The sequence below is a fragment of the Cyprinodon tularosa genome, unplaced genomic scaffold (assembly GCF_016077235.1).
Source record: "Cyprinodon tularosa strain WSP-4 unplaced genomic scaffold, ASM1607723v1 ctg38, whole genome shotgun sequence".
Lineage (NCBI taxonomy): Eukaryota > Metazoa > Chordata > Actinopteri > Cyprinodontiformes > Cyprinodontidae > Cyprinodon > Cyprinodon tularosa.
In genome coordinates this window covers 2,348,171-2,372,067 of record NW_024039096.1, presented here as the reverse complement: position 1 = coordinate 2,372,067, position 23,897 = coordinate 2,348,171, and the positions used below count along the sequence as shown (strand labels likewise).

Genomic DNA, 23,897 nt, shown 5'->3' with positions numbered 1-23,897 from the left:
AAAAAATTGTTAACAGATTAATTAATTATCAAAATAATCATTAGTTGTAGCCCTAATGCAGAATTGTTTTGCTGCCCATATAGACAAATACTATTCAGATAATTTTTTTATGGTCAGACAAAATAAATTGACGCCTTTGGAAACAATCAGAGTATGTATGTTAGAAGTACGGAGGTGGAAGCAGCATGCTGTTTTTCTTTTTTTACGTTTTGAAACTTTTTCCCTGTTTTTATTTTATAAAATTGGTGACAAAAGATGGCTTCCTTCATTTTAATTGGAAAATCAATGATTCTATGTTCAAGAATTTCATATAATTGCGCTTTTAACACACATACAAAGGTTCAGTTTTAATGAGATAAGCCAGATTAAGAAGGAATTGCGTTCAGAATGCATCAAATCCACACTGCAGAAAATCTATGTGGTTGATTTAAAGGAAAACATTAATGAGGTAACAATACTGAGTCTTCCATTTGTAATCCAACCAGAAATTTGAAAGAAGCCCATTTATGGCACCATAGATTAGTAGGGACATATATACATAGATGGGCTTGAATGTGTGATTTTGTCCATTTAGGAAAAGAAAATCCACAAAAATTGGTGAAAATTAATGACATTTCTGATAAATAAATTTTTTCCTCTGATAAATTTTTTTTTTTAAATATGCATTCTGGTTAGAACCGGATAATATGAACATATTCAAATTCCCTTAATCTTATCTAAAACCATAGAGTTAAATTAAAAACTAAACTGTAGCTTTCGCCAAATAATTTAGAACAATATAAAACATTCTTTTTAGCCAATCAGAGACCAGACAGTGAGGCCAATTCCTTCTAGAGAAAATCAAACAATAAAAACACAAACTTTTGACCAACAGCAAAAATGTTCTTGAACTAAAAATATAATAAAGAGTGAAAATCGCAGGACTGAAAGGAGACGGAATCACAGGAGTCGATAGGAGGACAAGACAGGAGGGAGCAGCAGTAAAAAAAATTTGCCCTGGATTGATGTCAGCCGCATTTTCACCTGTGAATCTCCTCTCAGACAAACCTTTGCCACGCACCCTTTTGACCAGCTTTAAACAGGAGGAGAAAGGGAAGAGGAAAGAGACTCACCAGCCACAGAATTGGGACGAGGCATGAGGTACAAAGGGATGGAGTGGGCAGAATGGGAGGACATGCTCTCCAGGTTGCGCTCAGGGATTTTGTTCAGGCTGAAGGTGGAGGCGGTCATGTTTTCATCCACCCTGTACAGGAACGAGTCCATGCCTGATTTCTGGGACTGCCACAGTTTCAGGTTCCCTCTGGAGCCCTCGCTGTATTTTCCGCCTCGCTCCATGTTCTCCGAATAGCTCGTCAGAGTAGCTGGGAAAAGGAAAGAGAGACTCTGATGCAACCTTTCAGGGTGTTTCTAACACTTTTTAATCCAAACCTGCTTCCTGCTTCTGATTTTGCATGTTTCCATTGCTCTGAATCAATAATTTGCCAGTGTTATGCTTTTAACCTCTAACTGCAGGTGTTCGCCATTGTTGCCAGGAAACAATGATGGGACCTTTTCTGACATCTGAGAAGTGCCTCATTTGGGTAGGCATTTCATCTCTCCTGTTGGCTTTCAAATCATGCACAAAAGCTACAGTTGAAGTCAACATCAGGCACTTCAGTTGCTTTCCAAAAGCAGACCTGGTGCCTGTACTAAACATGTACCAAGCAGAAGATCTCCTTTACTAGAAGGAGAAAGGCTGCATATTATTTATATGCAGACAAGAAAGCATGTCTTACAGTCCCAACTCTAATTAATCCCAAAGGTGATGGAAATTAAAAAGAGATCATATTCCTCCTATTTTAGTTTCCATTTAATGGCTTCCTCCTAAATCCTGGACAGAATTTAAAATCCTCCTTCTCACATATAAAGCCCTAAATAACCATCTTACATCAGAGATCTGATTGTTCCTTATGTTCCTTCGCTCTCAATCTGCAGGTTTATTGGTGGACCTCTAGAATTTCTAAAAGTAGAATGGGAGGCAGATCTTTTAGTTATCAGGCTTCTTTCCTGTGGAACCAACTAGCAGTTTTAGTCCCTGAGGCAGACGCCCTGTCTACTTTAAAGGGTAGGCTCCAAACTTTCCTGTTCGACAAAGTTTATAGCTAAAAACAGAGCGATGTTTGCTTAGTTGTTGGATGAGTAAAGAAGTAGGAGGAGGTAGAGTGGAAAGCCTGATCCATTGGGGGAGAATTTAGTCCAGACAGAAGTTGCTTTTTGGCTTTAACTTTCTCATACCATATCCAAAATAGTTCGGTTATCCTGAGCTTTTTTCTATAGTTATGTCGCTATATCCTTAGAATGCAGGAGGACATAGGGGCCACTTTTCCTCATTCTGCTGTATTCTATCTCTATTCTCTTATTTTGCAGTATTTGTTGGTTCCACTTATAACTTCATCTTCTCTCTGCTTTTTCTCGTCATAGTAGCTTGAACTGGTCTGTTCCTGTTGAGCTGCGACTGACTGAAATATTAGCTGGGCTTCTGCCTGGCTCTGAGCTCGTCTGCCTGGCTGTGTGTTTCCTGATTGGGGCCGCCTATGGAGCTGGTTGACGGTTGCCTTTTGTATTTCTGCTTCTTTCTGTATGTCTGCTTCTATTTCCTTGAACCCCACTCAGCCTCTATAGAATGCCGCTTACACTGAGCCTGGTTCTGCTGGAGGTTTCTTCCTGTTAAAAGAGAGTTTTCCTCTCCACCATCTCTACATGCATACTTGCCGGTTTTCCTTGACAGAAACTTTAACCAATTTGACTTTATTCTCTCTGTAAAGTGCCATAAAATGACGTGTGTTGTTGCACTATATAAATAATTGAATTAAAAGTTATCTTAGACTTAGACTTGACTTTATTAATCCCTTGGGATTACTCCCTTCGGGAAATTGTATTTCCAGTAGCAGGAAAAATTGCACATACAAGAAAATAGAGGATGTTGATCTCACATGTCTAAAGAAGTTCTATTACAACAAACTTTGCAGGTTCCAAGGAGCCGTTTTGAACTTGTTCCGCCCAAGTTGGAAGCATGTATCTGTTCAAAACTTAGAGTACTCCCATGGATTGTCACAAAGATGTTTAAACCTTACAGAGAATGCATTTAGCTTATTGATGTTGGGTTGAAAGGAACAACAACGCCACAGAAACCCATGAACCTTTCCGTGCATCATTGCTTTAAAATTCAAATACTGTTTTAGAACATTTGTTGAGTGTAAATAATTCGTTCCTATCTTGATATAGCAAACAATTATGTTTCAGTTTGTATAAATAAAGCTTTGGCTGCTTTACACAAGTGTTAAGGAATGTTTGCGTCGGTACTGTCAAAGAAGGCGTTCTGATGAGAAGGACTTTACACAGCAAACGTTTGTTACTTAGGAGAGTTTATATAAGCAGCCCAGCAGATCTCACCTATAATCCCGCTGTCTCTGCTCTCCAGTGTTGAGGTGGGGCTGGTGACAGAACCGTAGGCGCAGTCCTTGTTTCCAGCCTGACCTGGCATGGCTGTGGGGAGGGTGGAGCAGGGGCTGCCTGCAGGCGGAGAGGCAGTGCTGCTGGTTAAGGTGGAGCAGGGGCTGATCCTCTGGTTCTGGCCCTGTCATAGAGACAAATTCAGAGGATTTATTTAATGATTTTGTCTCGTAAAAAAATGCTTTATTGCAAGTGAAAATGAAAAAACATAATTAAAGATGGTTTGACTTTTATAGTTATATAAAAAAACGACACCTTTCTGCTCCTATTATAATGTCCAGCATTCTTTAGAATGATTCTCTAAGGTGTACGGAAACACATTATGGTAATAAATATGCTGTAATAATCTTCAATCAGCAGGCATAAACTAGACATGGACCACTATAAGAATCTAACTTTGACTCAACAAAAAAAAAAAAAATTCACCACTTCACTGTACTACCACCACTATAAAGCTGAATTACAATTTGCAGTTTTTATCATCTTAAATGTATTTGTCATTATTCGATATGGGGATAAAAAATAAACATTAAACAACCACCTACTAAATTTAGTGGTAGCTTTCAAGGGCTTTTTGCTAAGAATATTATACCTTTAATTAATTTGCTCCTCACAAACTAAGAAAAGACAAACACGCCGATATAGGCTGTAGATATTTCAAATCAGAATATGTCTTACTTATGAACTATAGCAACAGGTTGGGGCCTTCCGGCTGTATGTGTTCTCTTTCCTCCTTTTTTTCATGAAAACGTGCTCAGAGCTCATCTGTTAAGCTGTTTCTTTCCTAGATAGAGCCACTGGTGGAGCAAGTTTACCATTACCTTTTCTAATGTAGAATTTACATATAGATCCTGCTTTAATGTTACTTTTCTGAGTCTGCCTCTGTCTCCTTGAACCTCCAGTCGGCCTCAGCAGAAGGCCTCCCCTTCTAAGGCTGTTTCTAATGGAGGTTTCCTCCTGTTAAAGGGGAGTTTTTCCTCTCCACTGTCGCTGCATGCATGCTCAGTGTGAGGGATTGCTGTAGATTCAACAACACACTGCAACTGAATGTCTAGTGTTTCTACATGTTGATCCAGAGGAGAAAATCCTTCAAATTAGCTGGTTTTCTTTAAACAAAAATGTTTTTTGTCACTTATATTTTATTATTTTTGATCATACAACAAACATATAAATAGTACATTAACATAAACATGTCTGGGTAGCACCTTCTTTTCAGTTTTTCTGTTTATATAATGTCCATTTTTCCCATTTTTTTTTTTCATCTATGGTTTAAACAAAAATGTTTTAACCGATGAGCCGGGATGATCTGATTGAATCGTCTCTGCAACGCGAGGTGACATGTTGTGATTCTTTACTACATATATAAATACACTGAAATTCAGTCTTGTTAAGTTGCATAAATGAAAGAAAATTTAAATCCCCACAAGTGTAAAAAATGTACAAATAATCCTGATAGATTTTTGTGGACACCTGAAGCCTCTGGCAGCGGTCGCATTGGTATATTTAGATTAAAATAAAGGCACAGCAATTTAGATTTGGTTTTATTTTGCACATACTGAGGCAAAAGTCCTTTTAATAGTCCAGAAAGGAGTGGCTGATATTACAGGAACGAGCTGAGAAATCAGATGCTGAAGGAAATCTGCTTATTTTTAGTTTAATCGGCCCTGATGAGGGGAAAAAAAAAAAAAGAAACTGATCTTTTTCCAATCGTTTAGCGCACTGTTAGATTTCACCGACAAAATCATCTCTGTGGGAAGGTTCTTAGCGAGAGAAAATGAATGATTCATTTAAATATTAGAGAGGTGTTTAAAAAATAACGTCAGAAGGCTGGAGCTTCTGAAAAGGAAACTGTATTTTCTGTGGCGGCATATTTGGTGTTTGTTCAGGCTTCTAAAAACAGGAGCTAAACGTCAGCAGATAACATGCTGAGCAAACTGCAGTGAACCTGCTCCTTTTTCTCCTTTTTAACACTCAAACTCTCTCTATCACAAATAAAAGATTAATTAGAAAATGCCGGACTTTATTTAGTAAAGTTAAAACTAATTATTTCACAGTGAAAAACACACAGAGAGTGACAAAAACGGGTAGCATGCTAACTCTGCTAACCACGATAAAATGAAGGTGACCTTTAAAACACCTTTTTTTTTTTTTTTTTTTGCCTAATTGTATTTAACTGAAAATCTACAAAACACTGATAAAAAAGACAACAAAACAAGCAATTATAATTGAACATTCATTCAATTATTTAAAAATCCAACAGAATAATCAGATATTTTGTTTTCCATTAATTTGCATGAAGCTCTTATTAATCTAAAAATAATCTTTGGATGATTATAACCAAATAAATGAACAAACAAATAATATATTACAAAAAAACAAATATTTCAAAAAATATAGTCCTGATGATACAATGTCTCATATTTCCACCAAGGCCTGCAGAAAAAGTTAGTTGATTTAAGCAGGATATGCTGATGAAACTGAAAAAACATCTAAAAGACTGAGACGTGCCCCGAGGACCTGGACTGGAAAACGCAGCATTAAAATGTTTCCCTGACTACCCCTGCAGGCACAAACCTAATCTTTCTTCCCACCATTTTTCAAAACCTTTTACCTCAACAGATTACTGACAATGAAAAACAGCATGAACAGGTTTATCAGGAAGGAAGGAGCCAAAGCCCAGCAATGAAGAGCAATGAAGGGTTTGGTTTAGGCCACAAAAATGGTCACTGATCTGGACTCAACTAAAATGGACTATATCTTGTCAAACTGCTTCATTTGTTTCAGAAATATCCACACAAATCTCACAGAATTGTAACTCATCTGAAAAAGTTATTTAAAACAAAACATTTTTCATTTAATATCAACCAAAACCATCAAACACCGTCAACTATGGCTGCACACTGCCAGTCAGCTCTGAGAAAAGAAAAGCCTCTGAGATGTTTTCTTTGTTTAAAAGCAGGCAAATTTAGTTTAAGGGATATATTTTGAGAATACGACTAACAAAGAACCTTAAAAATTAAGAAAAAATTATTTTGGAAAGCTGATTTGGTTGCGGATGGCTGGTTGGAAAGCGGCAGATGGCCGCTCACACTGCAGGAGGTTTCTTCCTGTTAAAATGGAGTTTTTCCTCTCCACTGTCGCTACAAGCATGCTTACACTGGAAAAATTCAAAATCTAGATAAGTCATTTTTTCTTAGAATAAGTGCATTTGTTTTTGGATTAAGGAGGTAAAATATACATTTTGCCAATGGAACAAGACAATTTACACATAAAATAAGAAAACACAATTGCATTGTCTTATTTCAAGTGCATATTATCTAATTATTTTATTTTAAGAATAAAAATACTCATTCCATTTGCAAACTATCTCATTTACCTACTCAAATTAAGGGTAAATACACCTAATTTAGGAATTTTATACTTATTTCTAGATTTTTTTTCCAGTGTAGTGTGAGGGATTGCCTTTGAGTTTATGAGTCGATGCAATCAACTGGTTTTCCTGAGATAGAAAACTTTGAATAAATTTGACTGGATGATCTGGTGAACTGTAAAGTGCCTTGAGATGACATGCGTTGTGAATTGGCACTACAGAAATAAACTGAATTGAATTGAAGTGGTTATCCAGATGTTTTGGACTAATCGAGCAGAACTAAAAGCTGTTATGAACTTACCACACTGCAAAAAGGATCTAGAAATAAGTAAAAATGTCTTAAATTAAGTGTATTTACCCTTGATTTTAATAGGTAAATTTGATAATTTGCCAATGGAATTAGTATTTTTACCCTTAAAATAAGATAATTAGATAATATCCACTTGGAATAAGACAATACAATTGTGTTTTCTTATTTTAAATCTAAATTGTCTTGTTCCATTGGCAAAATATCTCTTTAATTTCCTCAATTAAATGCACTTATTTTAAGAAATAATTACTTATCTAGATTTCGATTGTTTCCAGTGCAGCCACATGTCTTAAAAGCAGCTGAATGAAGACCGGCTACCAGTGCATGTCCTTGTTATAACAAAAATAATCTTCTTCTTTTATATTTGCTTTCTTTTGCACCCTGCAGGGTCTTTATTTCGTGTCAGCTCTAGTTAAGACACAAGCAACTAAAGGGGACAAAACGAAATCACTGTTACATCAGATATTCAGCTCCAAACACCCACAGATCAACTCTTATGCGAAAACACAGAAACCCACCGACCCAACAGACACAAGCACGCGGCGTCTACAGAAGCGAGAGAAAACGCTGCGAGAGACAAAGTGCTTATATTAGACTCGGAGACACAGAAACACTCGGAGGTCTCTCCTTATGGGAGCCGTTGATGAGGCTGGATCAAGAGAGGGAAGAACGCAATGAGACCAGGATGGAGGGGGGAGGGGATTTTAGTCGAGATTAATTTGTCAGAGGAAGACTGAAGGATCCAAGCAGTCAATTTGTATTGAAGCAGAAAGTCGTTAATACCCAGACATTTATTTGTATTGACTCGTTTGTCAATTATGTGTTGACGGCCTCCTAAGGTTGAGCTGTTCTGGAAGGGAGACAGCCAGTCAATTAATCTCCAGGGTAGAGGCTGGACCCTTGGATTCATTCATCTTCATGTCAGGGCGTTTTGCAAATGGAACCCCAGGATGCATCTGGGGCCTTGCTATGCACTGGAGCAGAGTGGGTGGACGAGGATTAACTATACATACAGTAAATAGATATGAACACAGGAGATTTTAGGCTTTTGTTCGTTCACTTTTCTGGAGAAAAACTATTAAACACATCAGTCTGTGGATCAGTAAAGCTGGTAAAGACGCACAGATAGAGGTGTGCTTCTGTGGCGAAGCACCTGTGGTCCATATCTCTCCCCCTGCCTCTCCTGTCAGCCTGCTTTTTAAAAAAACAAACCACTAGTAACATAAAAACCGAAAGCACTATATCATTTTTCCATTTTTTAAATTAACGAGTAATTTCAATATCCAATTTAGTTCCAAAGCAAGATAATTTAAAATCATTACAGTGCAAAGAATTTTTAACTGTTGTATATAAATGGTTGGAAATTGTAAAATTTTGAGAATTTTGAAATTGTAAACTTTAAAGTCGTAGGGAAGACATATTTAAATGTCAAATCTTTCTGGCTTAAACATGTATATAAATGTTCTCTTTATCAGACGATATTGTCCCAGAATTTAGAACATTTCTATAGAAAAAAAAAATCTCATCTTAAAATCTGTTTTTCATGATCTTGGCGCTGATGGTTTGGTTTTTTTCCTTTGCTCCTTGCTCCCCTGTCTAATTGGTTCTGCGGCTGATTATCGCCGATCATTTCCACCTGGTTCCTCTACTATTTAAGTTGTGTGTTTGCCTCCCATCAGGGGCAGGTTATTCGTGAGTTTTGGTGAGACGTTTTCGAGCAATCTTTAGTCTGTCTGTTTCCCTGATTATGACCAGTTTTCTGCCCTGTGGATCTCGAGTTTTAGCCTTGCCCCTGTCTGCTCTGTTTGTCGCATCTGGTCCTGTATTCTACCGGCTTCTGAACCTGGAACTATCTCCTGACTTCGGCCTTGGATTTCCCTTCTGGACTCTGTTGCTGCTCGGCGTCTACTGCTCGCTCTCTAGGAAGTCTGGGGGCGTGGCCCGCCGCATCTGCAGTCAAACCTCCGCGAACGGATTGAACTTTGAATTAGGTCAGTGAATAGCTCCAAGTTGTATTCAGCTTCTCATCCACTCACTGACCTGTATTCTCCTATCCCCACAGAGATCCGCCCCGGAGCAGACGAGCAGCCCCGCGCGCCTGTTTGTTAATAAACGCTTTGAACTTTCCCACTGCCTGTCTCGCCTCGAATTCTGGGTCCAATATTCTGAGATCATTACACTGTTGGGTTTTTCTTTTTCGTTATCTTACGCAGGCCAGTTCAACAGTCATCTGTCAATCACATGTTTTCCATCATAGCATGTTGATTCATATGTCGCAGCTAATATATGCAACCCTGAAATCAGAATCCTTTCCTTTCCCATTGAGTTGCGTCCCAGTGTTCACGGGGATGGACGTCTGTGTCTTCAGCAGGCGTAGAGCTAACAGAACTGGCAGCGTTGCGAGGCAAGGGCTCAAACATGTACGGCTGGAAGCCTTCTACACCAAATCAAGCTTCTGCCGCCCTGGCGTCCTCTTCCACAACATCTTCGTCCCAGCTTTCCTCCTCTAAATAAAAAATGGATGACGGATTAGACTCATCCACGACCTCCGACACTAAACTCTCCTCCTCTTGCATGTTTCCGCTGTCCATAGCGTTCCTTGACAGCGTCGTTTCTAAGTCACCAATTTAGTGCTACTTGGTCCCAATGGAATTTCCCATTGGGAACCTGCTAGCACTAAGATGCTAACTGGTTAGCAAGATGCTTCCGATAAACCGGCCACAACCAAACTTGCTTGCAAACTTTCGGCCACAACAATCCCGCCCCCTTGATAAATGACCAATCATATTCACTTTATTGACTAGTGTAAAGTCGGGCACCACTCGGGAGAATTCGGACATGCAATTGTTGGAACAGCCGCTTCCCTACAACTTTTCATTACGCTGCCTTAGGTAATGCACCACTCAGGAGAATTCGGAAATGCATGTTGGAATGGCCGAATCCCTACAGCTTAAAAAAACCTGAAATATCTATTGAGGTGAATAGAAAAAAGGGATTAGGGACATTTGTTTTTAAGCATAAATGGGGACACACTTGGAATCTTTTAATTTTCTGTTGTATAAACAGTAAAGTGGGTAGCACTGCTGCCTTGCAGCAAGAAGGTTCCGGGTTCGATTTCCGGTCCTTGGTCACTCTGCGTGGAGTTTGCATGTTCTCCCTGAGCATGTGTGGGTTCTCTCCGAGTACTCCGGCTTCCTCCCACAGTCCAAAAACATGACTGATAGATTAATTGGGTCTCTAAGATTGTCCTTGGGTTTGAGTGTTTGGTTATGGGTTTTTGTGAGTCTCTGTCTTGCCCTGCGACAGATTGGTGACCTGTCCGGGGTGTACCCCACCTCTCACCCATATAAAGATGAAGTACTAAGCAGGAGAAAATGGATGGATGGGGGCGACAGTGGCGTTGGATGTAGGAGTTTGCCCTGAAATCAAAGGGTTGACGGCTCAAGCCCCGACTCCGACTATCAGTGTCGTTGTGTCCTTGAGCAAGACACTTCACCTGCATTGTCTACTGATGGTGGTCAGAGGGCCCGGTGGCGCCAGTGTACGGCAGCCCCGTTCTGTCAGTGAGCCCCAGGGCAGCTGTGGCTACAATGTAGCTTGCCACCATCAGTGTGTGCGTGAGTGGGTGAATGAATGTAGTGTAAAGCGCCTTGGCCAAGTCTCCTAACTTGAATAAAGACGCTATATAAGTACAGGCCATTTACCATTTACCTCCTTTACTTTCTCTAATCCTTAAAAAGTCAACACAGACCTTAGGTAAAAAAAGACCTTGACATCATGTTTATAAAAACAGTAGTGGTTCTAGTTGTCACGCTAACAATAGTTCTCCACTTTTATCCTTAATGTGTTTTTATCACACAAATACATCCAGTATCACAATCAAGCCTTACTCTGTTAAGTCATATGCTGCCCTCACAGATGTCACTGCCTCTTTAAAGTCATCAAACATATGAAACCACACCATAGTAGTGCATGATGGTGGATTACCTGCTGGGCTATAACACCCCAAACGTCTGAAGGTCTGACCTTAAATGTCTCAAGAGAATTCAGCTAAACTTGTGAAAAGGCTTCTATTCAGAGAAGGAGAGCGCCGGAGTATGAGAGGCAATTAACTGAACTCTCTGCATGTTAAGGTCACCTTGTTTTGCCAGATGGTGAGGCTACAAGGCCTCGACTTTTGCACATTGATTTCTCAATTCGCTTCAAAACGGAGGGAGGATTGCATGCTTTTAACTACTGTAGATACTCATTTCTAATTCATAATATGAATTTTTATCAACAAAATAGTGCAGAAGGTCACAAAAGCGAACACAAACCACCAAAATGATTTCTAATACATTAAAATGTGTTTAAATTACACACAGAAATGTGCTGAAAATGCTAAGCAAACATGTCTGTCTTCATGAGATGCAGACTTTTCTGTATTCCCTTGAATATATGTTCAGACTCAGCTGAAGGTCTCCCTCATAAACCGGACAGAAAGGCCCGGTTAAAGTCAGGGCATCAGTGTAATTGAGAAACATCTGAAATGCTGTTCTCTGATACCGTCTATCCCGGGGGTCAGCAACCCGCGGCTTCGGAGCCGCATGCGGCTCTTTAGCCTCACCCTTGCGGCTCCCTAGCATGACGTAGTCCTACTCAATTCTAGTCAGAATATGAGTCTGATACTGCTCCATAGAGCTGTGATTATGGGGCGTGTTTTGAACGAACCAGGAAAAAAAATGCCTCTGCACTCAATTGGATAGACCTACAACCAATAAGAGCAACAGAATGTGTTACGTATATTAATCGACCAAGGGAGCCAGCTGATAAATTAAACTTTTGCCGAATCCCGTAGGAAGGATGCCAAAAACATCTTTCTTTTCAACAAATGCCTTGATCGCGTTTCTCTGTTCCTCTTTTAAAATTCATTTGCTGTCGATATCTTCTAGAACAGACCTAATAGCAGAATCTACACACCTCAACTCTCCGGCGGCAGCCATTGTTGTTGTCACCCAAGCGCGCTTTGGTCACATGGTTGATTACGTTACTGTTGATCATCTGTCCATCATCGTATAAAGCCCGCCCTGACAATTTGATTGGCCCGACCAGATATTGGGCGAGCATACTCGCGCTACTATGGAGCAATGCCAGACCGAACTTCCCGACCTCAAACGTTGTGGTCGGGACTAAGTTCGGAATGGCACCCAGGCTAGCGGCTCCCTGGAGCTTTTTCAAAAATTTATGAAAATTGGAACAGGAGGCAAAAAAAAAGTTAATAATGTTTTCCAATGCTGTAAACATTTGTATAATAAATACATTTAAACAATAATTTGTGTCATGGTCATAGAGATCAGTGGTCATAATTAGCAACCAGCGCGGAGCGGTGCAAGGCTAACAAAGCTGCAGGTGTGTTTCCACGGATCCCAAAGGGAATAAAGGAAGATAGCTGACGAGAACAGAGGATTCAAATAAGAATGGAGCAAATAATTTGCTTTCAGTACCAATGAGGAAAGACTGCCTGCATTAATGTAATAAGAGGTTATCAAAAAATAAAAATGAAAATTTGGAAAAGGCATTTCCAGGCAAGGCTGCTAAAAATTAAGCTGATTACCCAGTTGGGAGGGAGAGAAGAGAGCAAAGAAAGATTTAAGAAGTGGATTGCATCTCCAAACTCCACTACTGCTGATAGTTTGGTTGAGAGCATAGAAAACCGTTCATAGAGCCAACAGGTAGCGCTCAGATGCAGGGATGGGAACTTTCTTCCATTTTTTTCCCCCAAATCCCAAAAATCTAAATCCCACCAAAGAGTGCTGGCGATGGAGGATGTGGGATTTCAGGGTTAGAGAGCTCAGTTCTGATGGATGTCAGTTCCTGCTCGGTTCCTCATGACTCCATCAGCTCCTCGCAACAGAAACACGTCCACCATAGAAAGATTCCTTTATCCTGTTTCTATCATTTCATCAATGCATCAAAACCTAAAATAAAACCTAAACCGCTGCTATGTGACATTTGCTCCAGGATAAACATTTAATCATGAATGCTTATTATACATTTCAGCCCATATAGTCCTTTTCTATAGTGGGATAAAACACTTAGAGCCCGTGTTTCCATACGAGGCCGATAGAAGACTTTTACATTTTTGTGGCTCCAGATTTTTAGTTTTTTTGGCCCAATATGGCCCTTTAAACAGTTTGAGTTGCCGAACCCTGATCTATCCAATGTGACTGAGCCAAACCTATTTTACCAAAAATTGGCTTTTTTTTTTCTCAGAAACTTGCCGTGGCGGAGGAGTGCAAAAAGCTGTGCAAATAATCTTACAGCAAATTCAAAAGGTCCCACAAACTCAACAGTAAGACCAAGAAACACAAAAATGAAACAAACAAAAAATCCCAGACCAAGGGGAAATACTACAAACACAAAAAAAACAAATGCAAGTTTTAAAAAGTAGCAAACTAGTGCCGCCGAACATGTGTGCTTCACACTACTGGGGGAGATGATTATCATCTCATACAGGAGGGTTTTTGTATTTGCAGTAGGTTTCCACTCTGCTGCAATCTATTTTTACTGATTGCAGCTTTTCCCCCTTTGCAACACTTTTTCTTTGCATGTGTTTTTTGTTTGCTAGTCTAATAGTTGAGTTTGCAGAACTTTTTGAGCTACAGAGCCTTCAGCCTCTGTAGCTCATGCCCATATTATTTGTGCAACAATTCAACACTCGTCATTGATTCTCGATTAGATTTGTAACATTTTTGTCTTTTTCCGATGCAACAAAAATAAGACTAATAATGATTTTTTTTTTTTTTATAGTATCTTAAAGTTAATCAAATAACTTTAAGCTTATTCAGCTGGCCATAGCGACCAAGAAATAATTTTCTGAACTGGGACAACATTTGACTCAACCTTTAAAAGATCGTCAGAAAGCCTGAAGACAAAGATTGCACAGGGATCTCATTTAAAGCAATTATTCACGTTGGTCTTTATAACCACTAAACTCAAGCCAATCTTCTCATTTTATGTTTTAAAATGGATTAAACAGAGAAAAAAAAATCCAGAAAACAGTATTTGGGACAGACATCTACAACAATAAGTTTGTACAGTGAGCACGATGCAGAGAAGAGCTGATATGAGTCACATCTCTAAAACGAGCCGCTCGAATAAACTTCTCTCAATTTCTACACCCCCACAGCTCTGACAGCGCTCACATGGAGCACAGGCGGTCCATCAGCCTAATCGCCTATCCACACTGTTTAAGTGCAAACCCATACCTACGCCTGCATAGCATGCTTCCGCAACAGGTTAACCACCCCCCCCTCTGCCCCCCTCCCTCCCGTTTCACCTCCTCTGTGTCTCTCGGCTGCAACTGTTTTTCCTCCCACAGTCTGCAAGCAATTCATTCCTGTCATATCAGGTTTAGATAGAGAAACAAGGACACCTGCAGCCGCTCTGATGCACCAGGAGCCGATTGCTGCATGACTGTTAAGTTCCTAAACAGAAGAGGGACGATGCAATAAAGCAAACAGGACGAGCTAAACATGCTGTGCATGAACCAACAATGCCTACTTCTATTAACTGAGGTATAACCAAGAAATCATTTATTGTATTTTACTCCAATCTACAACTTATAATAACCAAACTTGACATCTGGTGAAGATTCTCAGTCATCCAGGCCATAGTCGTCCAAAAAAAAAAAAAGAAGAGAAATTTAATACAATCAGCTGGACTTTGTTTCCAGCTTTGAAGACGTTTCACTTCCCATCCAGGAAGCTTTTTCAATTCAAAATCTCAGGAATAGTGGTGAGGTTTTTGAAACGGACGAAGGGGTCCGCCCCTTTCGAATGAAGGTCGTTCGTTAGCTTGCAATTTAGACAGGTATGGGGCATTGCAGGCTAACAAAAGAAGCCAAACAACCCCCATTCCAAAGGGGTGGACCCCTTTATCCATTTTAATTTGCTTTTTTTTTTTAAACAAAAACAAGGTTTTCATTGACTACTGTATAAAATCTTGAACTCAAAGCTATTTCTGACATTTTGAATTGAAAAACATCTTGAAACTTGCTAAAAAAACTCCAGTGGATTGTTTTTAATTTTCTCATGCTTGACAGCTTAGATGCATGACCGCTAATATCTTGCTTGCTGATACCTTTGCAAGTTGCAAAGAAACCAAAAAATGTTTGTAACCATCACAGAGCTTCCCTTGTAGTCCATGGCCAGATATTTGACCCCTCTTCTTTGTAGCTTTGGTTCACTTTTTTAAAACTGTCTGGTATTCTGACACAGATTAGACTCAAGTACCATTGAGGTTTAGGGGAAGTCAATTCTTTATCCAATCCAAAACCAGTTTTGAATCGTAATCCAGTATAAACCCCAACATTTCAGTGATAGAGGAAGTCTACTTAGATTTCCACCATTGACTCCTTTAACTAGGCCTCCCATCAATGAGTCAAAGTAGTTCAGTCTTTGTTGTAGTGGCTGTAAAACTTTTCTCTAGAACCCTTTTGGTTTGTTTACATGAGCAGCTGGTAATTCAAGTTTAACTTGGACGTTTTGACTTTGGAGCTACTTTCTCTTTGTCAATATTGATGTATTATTAGTTTTACTGCTGGCGGTGACACACATGTTCAGGCAGGTTATGGTTCCCAGTAGGTTTGGTTCTTGATGGTTCTAAAGTTGTTAATTAAAACTTCCCCCAAAGTTCAGCCTTTCATTTGGGGGTGTCTGTGTTGGTCTTTGTGTTCCTCTGCAAACACTTAATAGATTGCATTCTGGGACGGTGTGATTGAGTAGTTTACAGTTGGTTAGAAATGGCTCCAAAATATGTCCCCAATGCCTTTAAACCCTCAACTCTCTGCTTTGAATTCTCAGAGATATTTAGGCCTTTATTGTTCTGAACTTGGGTCCATCCAGTTGTGTCCGAATGAGTCAATATTTGTCTTGGAGGATCATAAACATTTTCTTTAAAAAAGCAATTGGCAACAAATTTCCCACATGCCTGAAGTTTTGGATTTTGGAGCGGGAGTTTTTTTCTTTTCTGACATAATGTGAGTTAATGTTGACGATGGACTCGTCACTGTTTACATTAGCATTAGCATTGTGATTCAAATGTTTTAATTTTATGCCAAGCTTAACTTGCTGGTTCTTATATAACAAATTTCCTTTCACTAAAATTGATTTTTAATTAAAGAAACCAGTATAACATCAAACATATGGAATGGTTCAATCCACTCCACTAAAATCTAGATTCAGCCCATGAACACCGACAATCTTAGATGATCCCTTTCATTTTTTGTTTTTCCACTGATGCCTGTTTTTCAGTGTAGTCCTGTTTCTCTGACTGTGACTAACTGTATGTGCTCTCTAGGGGTGTAAATAATAATCGTTTTGTATCGATGCATCGATCTTACAGCCGAAGATCATTTTTTCTTTCCTCCAGTCTATTTGTATCCATTTACTCCTGGATGTAATTCTGACTCCTGTCCTGCGGTGGTGCTAAACCTACTTTGCCCTCCTACCTCGCTTCCTTTAGCCACTACCATCTTTCCGCTAGCACACACACACACTCGCGTAAACAGTAGCCAAGACAGGCATGGTGGAGGAAAAAGATGACTTACACACCCCTTGCGGTTTCAAGTCATTTGTGTGGAAGTATTTCGTGATGTATTCTTGAGTATCGAAAATAATCGAATTGTTGGGTCAGGAAATTGATACTGAATCAAATAGCCATGATGGGTGTGATTTACACCCCTAGTGCTCTCTTTTATCCACTGACATGGGAGCTGGCTCAGAGCTCGTCTGCCTGGCTGTGTGTTTTTGTCTCCTTGAACCCCAGTCGGCCTCAGCAGATGGCCGCTCACACTGAGCCTGGTTCTGCTGGAGGTTTCTTCCTGTTAAAAGGGAGTTTTTCCTCTCCACTGTCGCAACAAGCATGCTCAGTGTGATGGATTGCTGAAAAGTCAATGAGTCGATGCAATCAGCTGGTTTTTCTTAGATAGAAAACTTCGAACCAATCTGATTGTACGATCTGGTTGAATTGTCTTTGTAAGTTGAACTGAATTTCAGACAGAATGAAACTACAATATTGTTGAGCGTTACAAGAAGTATTTGGTCTCTTTGCAACTTTCTAAAGAATATTTCATGGAATATCAAGCAGATTTATTTTATATCTAAGACTAAATGCCTAATTTTTTAGCCTGCGTTTATTACATAAACTAAATAATAAAACAGATTTTTCCACCAAGCCCTGTCTTTAAAACCTTTTAATGTTTACTGAACAACACAAAATAAGGTTTAAAGCATAATCAAAACGCTAAAATAAAATGGCAGTACAGTCAGTGATGAGTGTGTTTGACTTTTCCCTTCTATGAAATGTGTCTGTGCTGATAGCCAAAGATGTATAAGAATCAGAGGAAAATGAACGCCAAAACAGATTGAATGTATAAGACGTCTGTAAGCTTCCCCATTTCCTGTACAAAAGCAAGCAAATCAAATAGATGCAATACACGCCTTTTAGATATGACTTGTGAAAATAGAAAGTAATTCATCTAAAGCAAGTCTTTGGTAAGGTAATAGTTCAAGACAATATCCCTCTCACAGCAAACTAGGAGTATCAAATGTAGCATTGCAACGAAAAAACACCTTAAATGAGAAACTGGGACAGAATAGATAAAGACATCAGGTCAACATTACCATAAAACACATTTCACGTTTAGGAGGAGATTCTATTTCTGCAGAGCTAACAACTCAGCTTGTCTTCTTTGTTCATCAAAACACCACGCATACATACCAAAGTATTTGGACGAATGTGAATCGGAGGTTAAGTGCTTGAGATGTAAGATAAAGGAACTTTACTAAACAGATGCAACTGATAGAAAAACACAAAAGTTTAACGTTGTTACCGTCTCTGGTAACATCTCTGACATTCTTCTGATTTTGGAAAACGTTAACTGTGCTCCAAAATAGCAGCAGAAACTGTGCGTCATGTGTGAAATAAAACAGAATAAAGAAACTAAAATGTTTTCTCATAAGATGGACTGGCACAGTCTACAGATATTTTATTGAATTGCTGAAACTTATATAGTAATATATATATATATATATATATATATATATATATATATATATATATATATATATATATATATATTTATAAATATGAAAGATGCAAGTAAATGAGTCGATTCATAGACTTAAAAAATATTTGTAGCAAATGTTGCATCTGCAGCTCAAATAGAAGTTTTAACATCAGCATGCCAACAGCTCAGCCTTTGGTTGAAATATATATATATATATATTTATATATAAAATAATCAAACAAATTTAAAAAACAACTGTCTACCTCTATCAAAGAAGCCACAAACAAGTCAGAGCTGCATGTTTCATCCTGAACTGTTCAACATCAAAATGCATATTTCATCCAACTAAAATAGAACTGTTGAGATGTATTTCTGTGCCAAGTCTCGCAAATTTTTTTTTCTGCACAAAAGAACGCCAAAATAGAGAGAAAGAATCCTCCTAAGTCTCCTCCAACGACCTTGGATAGTTTAAGCTGAAATGTCCAAGCAGGTTTGAGAGGAAACCTGTCAGAGTTATTTTCATGATGAAGAGCCTCAAAGGAACTTTCCATTGAAGCTGCAGCCTGAAAACCCACAACTTCCCTTCATATCCCAAGAAAAAGCATAGCACTACTAAGGCTAGGTGCAATTTGGAAGCGTGTGTGATCCTAGCCTGCAGGGGCCCTCGTGAATATTGATTTTTAATGTGACTGTGGCCCAGTATACAGGGAAAACACTAATTCCCGCGGCTTTATTTTGAGATCTCTTTGGTCAAGAAAAAGAAGCAGCTACAGTATCCAGAGTAGAGACTGACATTTTTTCGGGAATCCCACGGGTCACGGGATTCCCGTGGGATGGGAGTCAGTATTAGTAACGATCACGGGATTGGGATGGTACAGGATTAAACATTAACGGGAGCAGACGGGAGCGGGAGCAAACCAATAGTAACTTTCGCTCTGAGTTTTTCACCCGCGCTCAAAAACAACAAGAATGAGAGTGGTGCAGGAGCGGGAGTCATTCTGAATGGGAGCGGGATGGGAGTGGGAGTAATTTCACCAGGAGTGGGACGGGACAGGATTTAGATTTCTACTCTGGCCCGGGATCGGGACGGGACACCCTTTTTTTTCTGTGGGAGTGGGACGGGACAGGAGTGAAAATCCACTCCTGTGTCAGTCTCTAATCCAGAGACATCTTATATCCAGAGAGTGTCATCTTGCATGATGGCTATGATGTATATGGTGATCGGTTTATAGACCTCTACCTTACAGCAGTAACAGTGCTGCTATGGTCTTGTCTAACAGAGGCCCTGCTGCCTTATGTTACCACCATGTATATTGCTCTATTCATACTGGATTTCTGTGGGCTTCCATTATCAGTTTCCTCCCTCGCTAAAATTTTTAATAGAATAGAATTAAACTTTATTGCCATTAAACTGTAAAAAGTACAAAGCAACGAAATTCACTCTCTGCATTTAACCCATCCCCTTGCGGAGCAGTGGGCTGCCATTGTGCAGCGCCCGGGGAGCAGTGTGGGACTCCCCTTAAGCAGCGGTCCCCAACCACCGGGCCGCGGACCGGTACTAGTCCGTGGGTCATTTGGTACCGGGCCGCACAGAAAAAAATATATATTTATAATTTATCGACGATCAGAGTCTGAGTGATGTTTTATTTTGAAAAATATAAGACATTGGGGTATTATCTCCCAATTACATCAGTCGGTGCATCTGTGCCTCTTGACACAGGTTAATTCAGGTCAAGACGCATCCTATCTATAACATCCTATTTTTGTGAAGCGGGATTTTCTGCAGTTACAGCGACCATTCATTAGGACATTAGGAGCACACTTCGTGTGTCATTGTCTCCGATTATGCCTCGATGGGACCGTTTTTTTCGGAGAAACGAGCTCAGGGCTCCCTCTAATTCAACAAAATTGTGAGTTTTATTTTTATGCTGTTTGTATTTGATTTTATGTTAGTCGTTTTATCTTATTTGATCGTATTTATCTCCCACACTTTAAAGGCCGGTCCGTGAAAATATTGTCTGACATATAACCGGTCTGTGGTGCAAAAAAGGTTGGGGACCGCTGCCCTAAAGGATCACAGCTGTGTGAAATTCGCTATAATTTCTGAGCGTTTTAATCAGGGTCATAAGTGAGGAGAGAATGTGTTCAAACTTGCAAGGATAACAGGAAGGGTATTATTTTTATATCTTTGAACCAGTTTAGGTCAACGATCCTCACATCAATGCTGCTGCTATTTTTACACTTTTTCCTTCCACTCAACCTTCCACTTCTATGCTTGTCTAGAGATCTCTATGAACAGCCACCTTCATTAGAATTAAGTGGCTATTTCTCTGTGTCAGAGATGTTCTGTTGTACTAAAAAACTGTCACTTTAGCACCTTTTCCCACAAATTTTAGGCCAAAAACACAACATGTCTATATAAAGAATTATTGTCCGTGTAACAGAAAAAAAAAGAATCACATTATCATCTGACTTTAACTGCTAATTTATTGAACTGCATCTAAGATAATAGAGTGCAAAAAAAAAATATCCTTAAAGAAATCAAACTAAAAAAGGAAATAAATCGCATAAATTGGATGCAGAAGAGGAAGAACCTACCTGTCTGGCCTCGGGTTCCTCCATGCTGTACTGAGTACCAGCTGGCCCCTCGCTCACTTTGTCTCCCAGAAGGAAACCCAGCCGCGTCATCAATGTGTTGGCTGCCTCATCCACCGAAGGAGGGGGCCCCAGCTCATGGCTCGACTCCCCTGCAGAGGTAGATAGACAAAAGGAGGAGGAGGAAGAGGAGGAAGCAGGGTTGGCAGAAAACAGAGAAGTACAAGTGGTGAGTAGAAATAGGAGAACAGATCGTTTCACCGTTAGACAAAGCTTTTAGTTTTCCGTTTCCATCCTTTATGAACGACTGAAAGCAACATCTATCCGCAACAGTCGTCCTCCGTGAAGCGCAGCAGACACCTGGACACAGGATACACACCACCTGCGCTCAGGAAAACAAACGGACCCCTCCTTCGCACCTGAGTTTCCCCGTAGCTCAGAGTGCCGCATTACAAACACATTCCTCAACAGCTGGAGGCCTTCCTTCAGAGGATCCACTTATAGAAACTCCAAAAACTCCCTTCAGCTCCAGCAACGACTGATTCCAGCTGTGTAGAGAAAACCCTCTGTTCACGCTGATGGTGAAAAGCCGTCTGAAGTGACGACAGCTGCTTCCGCACCACTCACTGCCACTGCAGCATGGGTGACGTAATGAGAAACACCCTTTACCTGAGAGTTTGGGTTAGAGAGAGAGAGAGAGGAGTTTCTAGACAAAGTGGGTGTGTACAAACACACACACACACACACACACACTCATCTCCGTACTATATATGGAGTCTGCAAGGGCTAAACAGAGCAAAGAAAAACCGCCCGCATTGATAAAACCACCAACAAACACTCAGCTGAGAGTTTTTCACTGAAGAAAAATCCCTTAATGACCTCATCTTCTCACCTGGTTGCCTGGTTACCCTTCACCATTGGCAAACCCTCATTGGTAGTATCATGTTTTTCAATAACACCTGGCTTTCGTAGCCCAGAGGAGCCGGCTCGATGCGCTTCGGTTCAATTCAATGCCGTGTACGGCAGCGTCCCTGTCAGGGCAGGAGGTTTTGTTAATTGCTTTCCTGCTCGGGAGAATATCGGCCGGTAATTCGATGTATGAACCCGTGAACTGGTTCAGACATTAATGACATTTAAACCGACAGCTCTGTATTGCCAGGGGTTAAATAAACAGCAGTTGAGACAAGCCTTTTCATCACAAAGCAGGTGGAACCGGACAGACAGGTTGCCTGATTAAGCTCTAACTGACAACTCTTAGACAATCCAAGCCACCAAAGCGGCTCTCTGAAGGCAGACGGCTCGCCTAAAGCCTGCGGTCTCTCACTCATCAGCTCAAAAACACAGAGTCAGGGAGGCAATCTAAAGCCCGGGCTCCCATGTCCATTCGCTCACAGACAAGAGCCTCATTAGATTGACTCCAAGTCCCTCTGAGCGAGTCGGTAAGTCAGATAGGCAGCTTCTGAGAGAGGGAACGAAAAAAAAAAATTTGAATCAAAAGGGAACGACCCGCCACAGAGGTTTAATAAAAACACACAGCAGCAGCAAATAATGAGGTAATCACCGAACACATTAGGCACAAAATAGGCTAATCACATATGAGCTTTGATGCTGCTTGGTACATGAATACAGACTGAACTCCTAGCAGAACTTCTTATGTTAAAAAAAAGCAATACTGCTTCAGATTTTTACAGTTCTAACCATTCTATAAAAGCTTGCAGCGTGACTGTATAATCAGGGGAGCTCCTTTCATGGTGATTATAAATCACCAACATAAAAAAAGAGAGCAAAATCTAGAGAGGACATTTCCAACATACCTTTTTTGTTAAACTGATATGTTAATAAAATAACAGACCATAAATATTTTTAAGGTTAATGTAGCCTCAGCTCTTAGGAGCTCATACTAATTGATGATTCTGTAAATACCGTATTTACTGGACTATAGAATAGAGTAGAATTCAGCTTTATTATCATTATGCTGTCACAAGTACAAAGCAATAAAATGTAGTATGCATCTATCCAGAAGTGCTATACAGGATATAAACATTTATTTACATACATGTAAATAGAGATACAGAGATAATGTATGTATTGACAATGAATTGTATATATAAATAGAAAATAATTGTAAGAGGCTATAAAATAAAGAAATATGAAAACTATATAGAGTATACAGAAAAGTTAGGATCTCTCTCTCTCTCTCTCTCTATATCTATATATATATCTATCTATATATATCTATATATATATATATATATATATAGATATATATATATATATATATATACCGTATTTTCACGACCATAAGGTGCACCGTACTAAAAGGCGCAGTCTCAGTTATGTGTCCCATTTCTGTATTTAACACACACATAAGGCGCACCGGACTATAGGGCGCATTTTTTATATACAGGTACATGTCCTCTACTACCTTTAAATACCTCTACTGCGTATTTTAAAAATACAGCGGGCCCAAAACTGAGTATGACTGTGCTTTATTCATGTATTTATTACAAAGTATTAATCAAACCTGGGAGCTGGCCATGAGACAGACACATCGCAGATGACAGCGCTGTGATCACTCCTAAATTGACTTAAAATCCTGAAACCTGCCGACGGAATATGTTCGCTTTTATTACCGGTATCCTGGTGCCTGCAGTTTAAATTATTTAGATGAAAAACACCTGCCAGCCGCCGTGTGAGGCTGCTGTTGAAGGGATTTCTGCTGTCGGTGCACCGCTGGTATGTGGGGGTCTGAGCGCCTCCGACAGAAATAGATAATCTGGATGAACTGACTGCAATTAAGTTTTCAGGTGGCCTTTCTCACTTAAAAACATATTAAAACTACTTTATTCCCCCTGATCACAGCAAATATAGCTGCAAGATTTAGATTATTTAGATGAAAAAACACCTGCCAGCCACCGCGGTGAAGAGGAGGAGACCCGCCCAGAGGCTGCTGTTGAATTAAGTTTTCAGGTAGAAAAATAGAGCGGGAGCAAAACTGAGTATGTTTGTGCTTTATTCATGTATTTATTACAAAGTATTAATCAAACCCATCAAAGTCATCATCCTCTGTTTCTGAATTA

The 23,897-nt window shown here is 39.8% G+C and overlaps 1 protein-coding gene across 12 annotated transcripts in view; it reads right to left on the bottom strand.

Moving 5' to 3' along the window:
* tanc2b (tetratricopeptide repeat, ankyrin repeat and coiled-coil containing 2b) overlaps window positions 1-23,897 on the bottom strand; it is a 251,316-nt gene that overhangs the window by 77,704 nt on the left and 149,715 nt on the right. For 10 of the 12 annotated variants that reach the window (XM_038296912.1, XM_038296913.1, XM_038296907.1 and 7 more), the window contains 3 exons: window positions 20,821-20,969; window positions 3,433-3,616; window positions 1,113-1,361 (listed from right to left, as the gene is read on the bottom strand). In XM_038296912.1, the coding sequence (XP_038152840.1) occupies window positions 1,113-1,361; window positions 3,433-3,616; window positions 20,821-20,969 (582 nt within the window). Of the gene's footprint in view, window positions 1-1,112; window positions 1,362-3,432; window positions 3,617-20,820; window positions 20,970-21,078; window positions 21,174-21,236; window positions 21,443-23,897 lie in introns of those variants that run through there. The other 2 variants (XM_038296917.1, XM_038296918.1) reach the window with 2 other exon arrangements.